General features: G+C 37.3%; 1 protein-coding gene across 5 annotated transcripts in view; it reads right to left on the bottom strand.

Annotated features, from left to right (window-relative positions):
• FAP (fibroblast activation protein alpha) overlaps positions 1 to 14,233 on the bottom strand; it is a 90,074-nt gene extending 75,841 nt beyond the window's left edge. For 3 of the 5 annotated variants that reach the window (XM_027865966.1, XM_027865970.1, XM_027865968.1), the window contains exons 1-2: positions 13,110 to 13,337; positions 12,684 to 12,768 (exon numbers count right to left, since the gene is read on the bottom strand). In XM_027865966.1, the coding sequence (XP_027721767.1) occupies positions 12,684 to 12,768; positions 13,110 to 13,115 (91 nt within the window). In that variant the 5' untranslated portion in view covers positions 13,116 to 13,337. Of the gene's footprint in view, positions 1 to 12,683; positions 12,769 to 13,109; positions 13,340 to 14,195 lie in introns of those variants that run through there. The other 2 variants (XM_027865967.1, XM_027865969.1) reach the window with 2 other exon arrangements.
• Positions 14,234 to 14,653: the final 420 nt, after the last annotated feature.

Genomic DNA, 14,653 nt, shown 5'->3' with positions numbered 1-14,653 from the left:
TCTTTACTTGTAATCTTGCTTTTTTTAAGTAATCTGTAAAAATTTATTAATCCTTACTGAACCATACTACAGAGTTCATTAAGATATTTCATACAAATTAGTACATTATAGTACATATGAAATAGTACAGTTTACTTTGATCACATTTTAATTACAATATAGATATCTAGGATCGTATATGAGAAAATGCCTAGTGCTTTAAACAATAGCAAGTTGATTCCCAGGATAACTTTTTAACTCAGATATTCTCATGATAAAGCCGTCTGATTGCAAATCTTAGAATCTTCTAAAAAAAATCAAAATAAACTTCCAATGATGACCTATGAGCAAGAAGTGGCATATGAGACTTTAAAATTTTTTGTTCAGAACTTATGATTTCATAGGGTGAGTAACTTCTGGCATGGAAACTCCTCTACTGATACAGTTCAGGAATTCATTTCTAACATAGAGTCTTAGAGATTTGCCTGGAACATTGAGAGGCTAAGTGACTTGCCCAGGGTGACACAGCTACTCAAGCAGAATGCGAAGCCCAGTCTTCTTGACTTTCAGGCTAGATCTCTATGCACTATGACCTCCTGCCTCTCAAAAAGTGTAGGACTAAAGGTGGTAGGGTTGGTCATGCAATGAGAAGGAGGGAGGGAAGAAGCACATGGATAGCCTCAGCACTGTTCAGACACCCATTAAATCCAAAAATAGATAGATAAATGAATGACTGAATAGCTAGATAAATTAATGAATAAATGAATAAACAAACGAACAAACAAATACAAAAATAAATAAACAAATAAATAAGGAGGCCCTCCAATGTGTTGGACACATTCTCTGAAGAGAAAGTTTGGGAGAAAATTGTGGAAAGTCTTAACAGGATTAGAAGGTGTGGATAGGTGCTCCAATGGAAGGAATGACCACCTCACTTAGATCACATATCTGTTGCAGTATTGAAGAAAGTATCCGGTTTTTGTCCACTAAAATTTTACTCCAGTGTCCCATCAAAGAATAGTAGTGACCCTGAGATCTCCAAATATATACCAGTAGTACACAGATTTCAACAAATTTTCTTTTTTTCTTTTAAATAATATTTTATTTCTTCCAATTACACAGTAAATAGAATTGTTACCATTCATTTTTTTATAAAATTTTGAGTGTCTTATTTACTCCATCTCTTCTTTCTTTCCCCCCTCCCTAAGATGATAAGCAATTTGATATAGGTTATATATGTGCAGTCATATAAAATCCAACAAACTTTCCATGCTAAAGAGGCTTCAGGTATAGCTTGATTGCTGATACTTCATTATCTGAGGATCAGCCTAGTTACATTTAATAATAATAATATTTATACAGAGACTTAAGATTTGCAAAGTACTTTATAAATATTGCCTTATTTTATCCTCATAACAACTCTGGGAGGTAGGTGCTATTCTTATTCCCATTTTTAGATGAGAAAATTGAGACAAACAGAGATTAAGGGATTTGCCCAGGGTCACAAAGCTAGAAAGTATCTGAGGCCAGATTTCAACTCAGGTCTCTCTTGAATCCAAGTCCAACACTCTGTCTGTTGTGCCATCTAGCTGCCTAGGTTTACAGGGTTTCATCATCAGTGAGTTGACCAACAGGCAATAAAATTTCTACCTATTAAGCTGCAAAATGGTTACAATCTGCACATGGAAGGGGAACCTATGTAGAGGAAGTCATAAATCATTGAAATATTAGGATTGTGCTGCAATAGAAAGTACTGTTTGTTTTTGGAATATAGGTTGTCAACCTACCTTTATAACTGAGACATTAAAACTATCAGTATAATCATAATTAGTATTAATGCTACATAGCACCCATTAACATCTATTTTTAAAAGGTATGTTCTAACTTATCTTTCTAGCTGACTATTTTCCCTCTCATCTCATTAATAATAAATACACAATTCTTTTGGGGATCCCAGAGTCCCTAGTATAACTTCACTCTCAGGAGCAGTTTTTTTTTTAATGTCCTAAATTAGAAATTCTCATTTTTTACTTGCCCAGGAAAATAATGCATGAGGGCATGTTCCATCTTCCTTTCTAGCTAGTCATTTCTTTTATATGGGTGGGTGTTGTAAGTGCCATTGATCTTCAGGGAGAGCTTAGCATATGTTCTATTATGACTCAGAAAATATCTGTCAAGCAATTAATCAAGGGCTTTATTAATCCTGCTACCATGCACTATAATGAGCTTGGTCCACACCATCCCTCCATCCTCAAAGGGTAGACTGGGTTCTTAGAAATCATGTGCTGACAAGCCAGGAAACTTTTCATGCCAGAGTTAGGAGGTGGGAGAGAAGGGAAAGAAGGACAGATGGGTTGTCATCATTTCTCTCCAGGCTGCACTTGCTAATTCATCTCCACGAGACTTTCTCATGCCACAGAAAACTCTTCATTCTGGAAGCTTACTCTTCCACAATAGGCACTGTTATTATCTACATTTTACAGATAAGGAAACTGAGGCTGAGAGAGGTTAACTGACTCACCCTGAGTCACACAAGCTAGTCAGTATGAGACAGGATTTGAACTCAGCTTTTCCTGCCTCCAAGGCCAGCCCTCTATTCACTGCTCCACTTTGCTGTCTCAGTTTGCCAGCTGTGCTTTCCAGTAGACTTGTAAAGGATAAAAAAAGGAGGGATACTGCTGTAAAAGGGTCTGTGTATTAGGGTTTGAATTTAGGCCCTACAACCATTGGATTCTTTATGAGGAGAGAAGGATCCTAAAGACATAGCAAGGAAGAACTTTTTAAGCATCACTTACCTATTCTTCTTTCAGATCAGAGATCTAAAACTGGAAGGGACCTGAAAGAAGGCCCAAAGTCTTTTTTTTATTTTTTCCTTTTTTTACTATAGATGAGCAAATTGAAGCCCAGAGAAATTAAGCAACTTATCTGAGGTGACATAAAAAGGAAGAATCAGAGGCAAGGTCTGAATAAAGGTCTTCTGACTGCAGACTCAAGACTTTTTCCACTGTAACTTTGGCAAAGGTTATGTGCTTTATTGTGGTTGCTTAAATTCTTAATTCTTCTCAATTTAATTTAATCCAATTCAATAAACATTTATACAGTACTTATTACGCACAAAGCACCTTTGTAAGGCTGAGGATAAAAAGAAAATGTCCCTCTCTCAAGCAGTTCATTCTCTTGGAGGAAAATGAAAATGCTTAATATATTTAAAACCCTGCTTTCCCTCCTTTATATGGTTAAAAGTCTGCTAAAATGTCACCCTACAAGCAGAACTGACTTTCATAAAAATCTTTATGGTGATGCCCTATACAGGCTTATTGCTATTCCAATATCTACCTTGACACAAATTTTCACCTTTGAATTAGCATCTATTTTTATTGAACTTGACAGCTTTTTCTGCATTAATGCAGACAAAGAAATAGTATCAACAACCAACTTGACATGTGTAGTCTAGAGTAAATAAAAGATTCTGAGGAGAAAAATGTTTTGTTTTCTTCCATTTTTCCTTCCATAATTGTCTTTGCTCTCTACACTGATTCTTAATTGATATTTTGTGTAACTTCACCTAACTGTTCATCTTCCATTTAATGTTTCCATTTGGCTATTTTATAAATGTATGATATATCAGTGTAGACCCTCAGATTGCTAATTCTCAGGAGCAGGGCTAAAGATTGTAACTTGGTACAGTTATATACAGTTTGTATATATGGTTTGTATAGCTGTATACAGTTAGGCTCTAATAAATGCTTTCTCAAGACTAATGGAAATGGTTGATAGGCAGTGGTGGGCAGTCACAAAAGTGCTGGATTTGGGTCAGAGGACCTGAGTTTGAATCTTGGCTCTGTCCCTTCCTATCTATGAGACTTAGGTAAGTTAAATTAACCTCTTTAGACCTCAGTTTCCTTATCAGAAAAATAAGTGGAGATGGATTAGATGATCTTCAATGTCCCCTCTAATTCTAAAACTATTATCCTTTTATGAAAATCATCCAAACTCCTTCATTCAATAACTATTTATTGAGTATCTAGTGCACATTAATAGTGTTGGACTTGATATAAAGATAAATTAGATATGATCCATTTTTGTAAGGATCTTAAAATCTGGTCAGAAAGATAAAACATTTACACAGATAAACAGAAAAGAAATTGGAATATGGCAATTTACATAATAAAAGAACAAAGGATATGAGATCAAATGACGGGGTATGATTCTGCCTGCAGAGGATACTGCCATTTTCACAGAAAAAAGAAGAATTTGGTGCTTTCTATGTTTTCTTTTGTTGATTTTAGATATAGAATTTGCATATAACTATGCTCCTGTCCTCCTGACTAGGTGAAAGAAATAACCATAGATTTAGAGATAGAAGAGATCTCAGGGACCATGAAGTTCAAACCTGAGAAAGGTTGTGACTTGCCTAGGGCTACATAGCCAAGAAACATAAGCCAGCATTCAAATTGAATTCTTCCCAACTCTAAGTCAAGCACTCCAACCATTATACCATCTAACTAACTCAAATGAGAATAGATTTGAGATACCATACCCTCTTCTTATAGATGCTAGGGATTGAAACATGGTATAAATGTCCTTTTCATAGGTACTGCTGAATTTTTTTTCAAATTGTAAACCTTGAGTGAATAAATCACCAAAGGTTGTAAGTACACGTTGTTCAGTACTATCTAACTCTTCTTGAACCCGTGGACCATCTTGTCTGTGGGGTTTCCTTGGCAAAGATACTGGAGTGGTTTGCTATTTCCTTCTTTAATGGATTAAGGCAAATAGAGGTTAAGTGACCTGCCCAGAATCACATAGCTACTAAGTGGCTTAGGCTGGATTTGAACTCAGGTCTTCCTGACTCCAGTCCCAGCTCTCTATCCACTGAACCACCTAGCTGCCTACTTGAAAACATGTAGTGGAACAATAATGAAGTGACCTTAGGGAAAGCTATGGACATGGAGCAAGAGGATGCAAGGAGGAGAAACCATATCCGTCATTAATTAAACCCAAGGATGTCATTCAGTGTAGTCCACCAATGGCTTTGGTACAAGAAAGCTAGAATAGGACACCATGCTTAGAAGCAGGATGAACAACAAAGACCAATATACATGGCCAAGGAAGTGCTTGAGTAACTGCTCTGGAGTAAAACAAGCCAGATTAATTGAGAACCCAAAGGTAGAGCAATATACCCTTTTTTAAGGGTATATTGCAGGTGAGGCTGAGGCAGGGTAGCAATACATTTTCCTGGGTGCATGGGCTGTGCAATGAAGGATCATTTAAAGAATAAGAACTCCAGCTCCTGCAGGGCATGATTGGCCTGGGGAATTGTGGAAGGGGATAGAGGAGATAGAAAAAATGGAGAGACCTACTGAGTATGCAAAGCAAATGGGGCTTCTGAAGATGAGCAGTGGCAGAATTGGTTTTTAATTTTTGGCTTTGACACAGAGGAAGAAAAGGAAACATCAAAGTTGTGGAAAAGCTGGCTAACTGAAGGGGGCTGTAAGCAGTGCTTGAGGTGAGGAAAGCTGGGAACTCCCTTAAAGATGGCAGCCACTGCGTATGATGTAGATGTTGGAAAAGAGCACTGGTTTTGGAAGCAGAGGACCTGGACAAAATGCCAGCTCTTCTATCCGTATGGCCTTGGAGACATCCCCACTTCTCTGGGCCTCATTTGCCCAAGCTGTAAAAAGAGGAGTTTGCCCTAGATTATTTCACAGGTGTTTTCAAGATCTAAATCCTATTTTCCTGTGCTTTGCCAAGTCAAATTCATTGACTTCAGACTGAGGTAATATGCTGAATCTGAGATAAGATTTGAGAAAACAAAAAAGAATTGTCCAGAAAGGAAAATCTATAGTTCCCCTAAAGTATGTAGAGAAAGGTGGGATTAACTGGAAAAATCTCTATAACATGGTAACTAGCTCTTATTATTAGGATCATGGAATCACAGATTAGAGGGCATCTAGTTCAAACCCCTCATTTTATAGGGGAGAAAGCTAAGTCCCTGGAGAGGGAGAATAACTTGGTAGGACAGGTCATCTTCCCCAAGGTCTCATGTGATAATAAGTGCCAGAGATGGGATTGGAACCCAGATCCTCTAACTCCAAATTCAGAGCCTTCACCACTGTACCAAAGGACATATTTTGTTTTTAGGGACAGAGTAGGAGATATATGGAGGACAGAAGAAAGAACTTGTGTTTCTCACTCCCAGGAACATAAGGTGGTTTGAGGAAACTGAGTATAAATCAAAGTTAGTAGTAGAGGTCCGTACCCCAAAGAGATCAAAGAAAAAGGAAAGGGCCCAATGTAGACAAAAGTATTTATAGCACCTCTTTTTGTGGTGACAAAAAAATTGGAAACTGAAGGGATGTCCATCGTTTGGGAAATGACTAAACAAGTTGTTACATATGATTGTGATGGAATATTATTATACTGTAAGAAATTATGGAGGGAATGGTTTCAGGGGGAAAAAACCTGGGAAGACTTCTATGAGTAGAACTAGGAGAATAATCTACATGGTAACAGTAAGACTGCAAAGATAATCAACTTTGAAAAACATAGTAACTCTGATCAACATGATGAACCACCACAATTCCAAAGGACCTGAAATAAAATATACTGTGCGTCAACAGATAGAGAACTGATGGATGAGTGCAAATTGAAGCAAACTCAGATACAAATCAAGAGTTCCCTAATACACACTAAGTTCTCAGCTTTTTGGTGCAAGAGACTTTATAGAGACTGACGTGGAATAAAGTCAACCCAATTCACAGGGGTCTAGAAGTGGCAAGTGGATATACCCTGTGCTAGGAAGACATTGGCAGTAATTTCCCTTCATTTAAAGGTCTAACTGAAAGACCTCATGCTACATGTACAAGGTTATAAAACAAGCAGCACAATTCTGTTAGATCAATACTGCCAAATGCTGTGGAATGTGGAATGTTGTCAGGTGTTTGGTCCAGGAATGGCAGTCTGGAACCTTGCCATCCTTGTCCCTTATGCAACATCGTGACTAATTATCTTCTTCAGGCCCCGACTTTCTGGGATTATTAGTTAGTACAACAGTAGTCCTCAGGCATAATTCCTCTGAGTAATAATAATTGCTGACATTTATTTAGCACTTTATGATTTGCTAAGCATTCATACTATACATTCTCTTTTGTTCTTCATAACATCCTTTGAGATCGGATAGCTGCTAACTTTTCCAAATTAAATTTCAAAGTAAATACCTGGTTGATGAATTTAACTCACTCTCTTCACCCCTCCCCTAAAAGCCTACAATTTTTACCTGCAGCTACTGTCTGAGAAAAAACTCTGGGCAGTGTATGATTTGGAGAGGACAAGTGTGACTGTGTTATTAACATCTCCATTTTATAGATAAAGAAACCAAGGCTTAGTGAGGTTAAATGACTTGTCTATGGTCACACAGCTAATAAATGTCAGAGGTAAGATTTAAACTCAGGTCTTTCCTGACTCATTTCCTGCATGCTTCCATTACATACCTCAAAGGTTGGAGTGTGGGATTATGGGAAGAAAGTGATCATGTATCAGTGTAGGCTTAAATGACTTAATTTCATGTCAAGGAAAACAACTAAATTCATTGTTTTCTCTCAATGGTATCCATATTTGATGCTGTTCCTTAATTGTTTCACGTATGTAATAACTGTATCTCTAATAATAATGTAAATTCATGTATTGTGAGGACTGTCCTTTGTTTCTTTTATAGCCATTAATAATATCAAAGCACATAGGAGGAATGCAATAAATATGAATGAATTTCTCTTTCCCTCTCCTAATATTTCAATATTAAAATGTAATCTTTTGCTTATGCTGGAACCATACTTTTGGCAACCATCATTTATGATCTCCAATAGTTGAGCAGAAGTTGAAATGAATTTTAAAAACATATCCTTCTTCTAAATATATCTAGCACTTACTTGATTAACACTTAATTCCTGACAGTGCCCTTATACTCAATTTGTTGGCCCATCTTTTGCCTAGTTACTCATAAACCACTTAAACACTAATTAACTGTGTTTTAATTATTTGCAATTTTCTGACTTTTATGTGAGTGCAAAGCAGAAAATTGTTTCAATTATGAATCCAAGAAATTACAATTCACAAAAATGATTCACAAACAAGTTAATGATGCTTTCATCTTCCCTTTTCAACTCTTTCTTGAAACTTCATAATCATACTTATCTTGGATTCTGTTGATATTATTGTATTATTATGGACCTAGAGGTTGAGGGCAAAATCTTTAAAAAGGCTATGACCTTATTAATACATCTGATATCCTCTTACCCCCCTTTTTTACATTCATCAATAATATGGTACAGTATGGTTAGTTAGGTGAGTCCCCAAATGCCTTCCCTGTTCCTCTGACCCTCATACAGTGAGGACCACACAACTGTCCTGAAGTGAAATTTCCTTATCTTGTTTACAAAGTGACAGAGTAGGGCACAGATGGCACATATCTCCTCCGGAAGACTAACAAAACATCTGTTTGTGCACAGTCATCAACCCCATCTCTGATGTGTAGCCATTTACAGAGCTAGCACCTCAGTGATTCTAAAAAAGGAATTATAGATCCAGAGACAGAAAGGATCTCAGAGGCATCTAGTTCAACCTCCTCATTTTACAGGTGAGGAAACTGAGGCCTAGGGAGGTTATATGATTTGCCCAAGGTCACACAGGTAGTAAGTGTCAGAGGCGGGATTTGAACTCTAACTCTTTGCTCTTTCCATTGTAGCACACTGTCTAAGATGTGGTCCTATTTCTGAGTCACTGGATTTCTGACAAAAGAGGGAATAAATGCTTAGTTCTTCCACTCTTTGTATTAATCTCCCAAAGCATCACAGGATTAAGAAAAATAACTTAAATAGATTCACTGCTTATATCACGCTTTGGTCCTTTCTTCTCTACAGCTCTATATTTACATTTTCCAAAGCACTGCCATACTTACTGTCCTCTACTAATCATCCCCTGGCCAAAGTTGATCTATTTTACAAATGTTTTATCTCTACATAAAAATGAGGGTGATGAAATTGGCTTTTGGGGAGGAGGATTACATTTGGTCAACCAACCATTTTTGAAGTTTCCCCAAACTTCAAAAAGTCTTCACTTAGGTTATTACCGAACTCCCTTTGACCACCTGTTTCAAATACAGATTGCTGATGAGTTAAGATCTATTGACTGACTTGGAATTTAAGAAGCTAGCTATGGTGGGAGCAGTGGATTAGCATTCTAGAGAATCAGGGTTCAAATCCTTCCTCTGATTCTTATTCTCTGTAATTTTGGGCAAGTGAATTCTTCTCCCTGTGCTTCAGTTTCCTCATGAAATGAGGGCATTGGATTCCATGGCTTCTTTCAGCATTCTTTCTAGCTCTAAATCTATGATCCTATGGTTTGATTGAATAACAGTTAGTTTAAAAAAAGAGTTATTTTCAAATCATTGTATGTATACAAAAATACTGTTTTTATTAGGCCTATTTTTTGGATATGTTGAGCCTCAAGGTCATTTCGTAAAAACATTCCCATGAGGTTAAAAAACAAGACAAAAACCAAGTCCAACTTGAAAAAATGGGAAACATGAATTTAATGACATTGGGAGCTTCTGTTTCTTCCTACTACTGCAATCAAACAAATTAACCAATCCTCAGCCTCTTTCCTTGGTTTCTTCCTAAGCAGAACATTTTAGTAAGGTGGACAAGATGTGCAAAGTCAGAGAGATAGAGAGATATGGGTAAGTAATGGCAAGAAGAGGTGTGCAGTGTGTAGAACTCTGTTTATCTGACCCTGGCCAACTCACTTTAACAACCTCCTTAGTCCTCAGTTTCCTCATGTTTAAAACAAGCATTTGGCATTGGACTATAAAGCCACTGAGGTCCCTTTCAGCTTTGAATCCATGGTCCTCTGTGCTATTAGGATTAATGATGGATTGTCATCTAAGGACCTAGATCCAGAAGCAGAACAGAGGTGTTAAATCTTTTGGTCTTTGAGTATTTTTATAGTCAGATATGACTTTTGGGCTCTTTTTTTTTTTTTTTTTTTTGGTGAGGCAATTGGGGTTAAGTGACTTGCCCAGAGTCACACAGCTAGTAAGTGTCAGGTGTTTGATCTGAGGCTGCATTTGAACTCAGTCCTCCTGACTCCAGGGCCAGTGCTCTATCCACTGCGCCACCTAGCTGCCCTATGGACTCTTAAATTAAAATGATTTTCCCCTATTTCATGTTAGTCTATGATTTAAGTTGTATTGATCTCTAAATTGTCACTGACCATGAATACTGAACTCTCAGGATGAAAGTGAAAAACCTGGTCTTGAGTGTGCTTTGGTATTAGGATGCCAGGGTTAGCTAGATGCAATGTACTAACTAGGTGGTTATCTGAACAAACTTTCACTGCTAATGGCTTGTTTCTTTGTTAAGTCTCTCTCTGGGTTCAGATACAGTCTGAGTTATGAATAGGCTCAGAGATTATTAAAATTTCAGAAATTCTCTCTTTAATTGTCTAACCCTTGCCTCAGCCAGAGCTGGGGAAAATTTCTCCCTTTTAGAGTGAGCCTCCTCTTTCTCAAACTTGAACAGCACATACTGACTTTAATGAAAATCATTATACATGCCCGTATTTTTAATAGTAGGGAAGGGAATAAGCATTTATATAGCACCTACTGTGTACCAGGCACTGTGTTAAGTGCTTTTACAAATATTACCTCAATTAATCCTCATTTGGGATCACAGTAGGGAAGGGAATAGCATTTGAGAAAACTAAGGTTAATGTTTTGCTCTGGGTTTTACAACTAGTGTCTGAAGTCATATTTGAACTCAGGTCTTCCTGATTCACAGGCCCAGTGTTCTGTCCACTGTGTCACCAACTGCCTTTGATAATAACAATTTCAAATAGCATAGCAACATAAACAGCTTCAGAGGAAGGAAGACCAGGAACAAAGTCCTGCCTCTGACCTACTGGCTGAGTGACCCTAGGCAATTCACATAACTTCTTAGTGCCCAGGGAAACTTTCTAAGACTAAGTAGGTTCCCACCTGCATTGACAGAGAGAGTGTCTTCATTGGGAGTTCACTAATAAAATCATGAGTTTGGTTTAAAAAAAAAGGTATTAGTGGTTAAATTCCAAAACTCAAAGGACAGTCTATTCTTTTCTATAGGTGTGAGTATTATAGGTGTGCAGGTACATAAGTATGAGTATATGTGCCTAAGATGGAGCTGGAATGAAATATGCTGTTTTTGTCCCCAAGTATTCATTTTGAGGCAACAAGTGGAAGTAGTCATTTCGTGTTCTCTCAAGTTACTAAGAATCAGGTGCTATTTTCAACTAGATTAGCACTCAAAGGGGTCAAAATCAGTTCTGAACTACCACCTGACCATTGCAATTGTAAATTGCCACAAAATCACTCAGGTGAAATCCTGATATTTTTTATTTTCCCTGTGTAACTCAGTGCCAAAGGGACACCTCAACAGCCTGTGAACATTCCTTTGGGACCAGATAGCAACAAGAAGTGACAAAAAGCATTGAAGACAAGAAACTATTTTTAATAACGACATTCTGAATACTGCTTTTCACCCTCTGTTAAATCCTATCCCCTTTCTAAATCTGTGAAAATTCTGTGGAAGTTTTGCATATTTGCAAGGAATGTATTTCCTGAGGCCCATTTTTATTGTAGTCCTCCTTGGAGCTCATGGAGCAGTCAGACTGTGTGTGTGTGTGTGTGTGTGTGTGTGTGTGTGTGTGTGTGTTTTCATAACTTGAAGAATCACACCGTTTCCATTTGATGTCCCTAGTGCTTTCAATTTACTTCCATCTGAAGGCATCTCTTTGCCAGTACAATGCATTATCCATATATTTACCAAACATCAGAGCCTTTTTTTCCCTTTTGTTTAGAAGGTAAGGCTTTCTTTCCAAAAAGATTTACATAAGGAAGCTATGCCACCAAATCCATAGGTTATCCTTATCTGGACATTTAATTTAAAATTCAAACCACCCCACAGGGTAAGGGAAAAGTGTTTGCTTTCCAGTGAAAAGCTAAAATAAAATTTATTCTAAGCTATTCATCTGGTGACACTTTCCTTTTCTGCCTGCCCACCATGATGAGTTGTTACCATAATACACGTTCATATTTAGAAACTAGTATTCTTTAGTCCAACTTTGAATGTAAGAGCCTACTCATTCTTTGATCTGGGCCCAAATTTATGTCTTTCAGTGAGAAAGTCAATACCTAGGTATTACTGGGCTACTTAATCAATTCCCCTGGTGTTTAAATGAATACTTTCATTTTCTCTATAGTACACCCAGATATTCCTGAGACCTTCCATCCCACAAAGATGATTTTTTTTCTAAGTAAATCTGAGAACAAGGCTGATGAAGTACAGAAATTACTTTGAATCCATTAAATCAATGCCATTTAGAACAGACAAAGTAAATTCATATGGGATGGATGATACTTAAGAGAATTGGTGGATGTTGGGTGTTAAAATTTCACCTTGAATCTCTGTATTGATATCTTCATTAGTTTAGGAAATCTCTAATCTGTGATACTAATATTCTTACATGATTTTTAAAAGCTTTATGAATGTTAACAGGCTATCTTTGACAAATAAAAGCTCAGGAGATGTTTAAATCATTTTGGAACATGGGTAGCAACATCACAAGTTTCTAGATGTTATGGGGAAACAAGGTAACCCACAGTTGGGTCTTACCTCTTGGTGGACGTAAAACAATACAGACCACAAGCAAGGCAAGTAGAACGCAGGTGACGACTCCAAGGACAATTTTGAGCCAGAGCTACACACACAGAGACAAACACACATATACAAAAAAAGTTAGTTGTATTCTCGGGGTCTGCTCAAATGTTGAAACGGCAAAAAGATGTTTGCATCTAAATCCTCCTGCTCCCACCCCACAAAGCACTTGATTGTCTTCTTCCACTGATCTGACTGTAATTGCTGGAACCCATCCAACTCTGAAACTATGTTTCTACAGTATATTTAGCACAATTTCCCATCCCCAGCCCCCTCCAGGAAGTAAATACTAATGGACAAAGTCTCACCTTCTAAATTGAAAAATCTCCTAACAATAGGTTCAACACTTTTTCTTTAAAAGACATCTACTTTCTATATACTAACCTTCATTTTTCCAGATGTTTCTGAAGCAAAGAAAATCCTCTCTTCGGAGTGTGGGTCACTGGATCTATGAGAGCAGTTAAAAAGAAGCAGTCTGTTTTCGCAGTTGGAGGCCAAACCCAAGACCAGATTTTTTTTTTCCGCGTACTTTTGAATGCTGTGCCAAATTTCAAAGGATTTCTGTAAAATTAGAAACAGATTTTGGGGGCATTCTTGGCCTTAAAATGACCTGTGGGTGGCTCTAGGGAGGCTTTATAGCTCTCCCATCCTTGTAAATTGTGCACCAACATCTGCTTACGTTGACATATAGTTTTGTTTTTTGTTTTGTTTTCTTAAAAATACATGTCCAGTTTTATGTTTCATTTTCCCCTGGAAATCACTTGCAGTATGCTTTGGAAAACCACTGGGTTTAAAATAACTTTTTTTGCAACTAAATGAAGGATTAAAAGCAAAACATTGTTTTCTCTCTATGTTACTATCTGCCCAACTTTTAATGGCAGATGACAATGAAGGTATATAGGACTATATAAGAAATAAAATTAACCTTGTCTACTCTGTCTCTATGGGGAGCTTAAGAAATGCTTAAGGAAATAACTGTTTCTCTCAATCCAATTCCTTTGTCCATATAGCTTCACATGCAATTTTGTTAAATGTAGACATTCTTTTAAAATCAAATGTCTTAATTAAATTAAAGAATAAATACTGCCTGATATGATTGAGTATGACTTAGATATGTATGAACATGTTGTAAAAACTAAGATATATAAATAATTCACCAAATACCCATGAGCAAAGTGGGAATGATTGTTAGAAATGTCCTATTTATTCCTCCTGAAATAAAATGGATTTCTAGGTGGTTCTGGAATGAGGAACCCAAGAATATGGATGGTATATTAAAGTTGGCTAGTCAGTGTTATTGTTTGCTATTTATTTTAGCCTACTGGTCTGGGTACCAGCTGAGTTCTTCTCCAGCAGAGACTGGGAAACTGACATGAGAGCTTTCACACTCAGACTTTCCCCAGACACGCCTCACTGAATTCCAGGATTATGAAAACTTCTGCTGAGGAAAATGAGTCATTAGACACTTACTAGCACAAAGACGTAGACACCACAGGCTTCTGGAAGACATCTCCATTTGCAGATGGCCAGTAAATGAGATCAACTTTTCTGGATCTGTAGCAATCAATAAAGGTCTTATTTACTAGGTGGTGCTTCCCAGCGACCCAAGTGGCATCTTTGATTTCTTGACATCTTAAGGCAAAAGCTACCAATCTCTTCTTGACCTTCAGGCAAATTGTTCACTTGTGGTTCTGGTTGGGATAATTTACTTTAGTTTGGGACTTGTTCAGAGACAACGTTCTGGGCAGTTCTGTTCATCCTCCTGCCTATTGAAACCACCAATTCCACTCTGGGGAGCTGTATGCAACAAGCTTAACAGGGTTTTGTGCTCTGGAGTGAAAATCTCTGCAGAACAGCTCCTCTTTAATAAACAATTAGAGGGTAATTAAAATGAATATTATTAGCTTTGGGAATGAGAAATTTCATTG

This window comes from Vombatus ursinus, unplaced genomic scaffold (genome assembly GCF_900497805.2).
Source record: "Vombatus ursinus unplaced genomic scaffold, bare-nosed wombat genome assembly UNPS02014779.1, whole genome shotgun sequence".
NCBI lineage: Eukaryota > Metazoa > Chordata > Mammalia > Diprotodontia > Vombatidae > Vombatus > Vombatus ursinus.
Note: the sequence above shows the minus strand (reverse complement) of the source record. Positions and strands in the feature narration are given on the sequence as shown.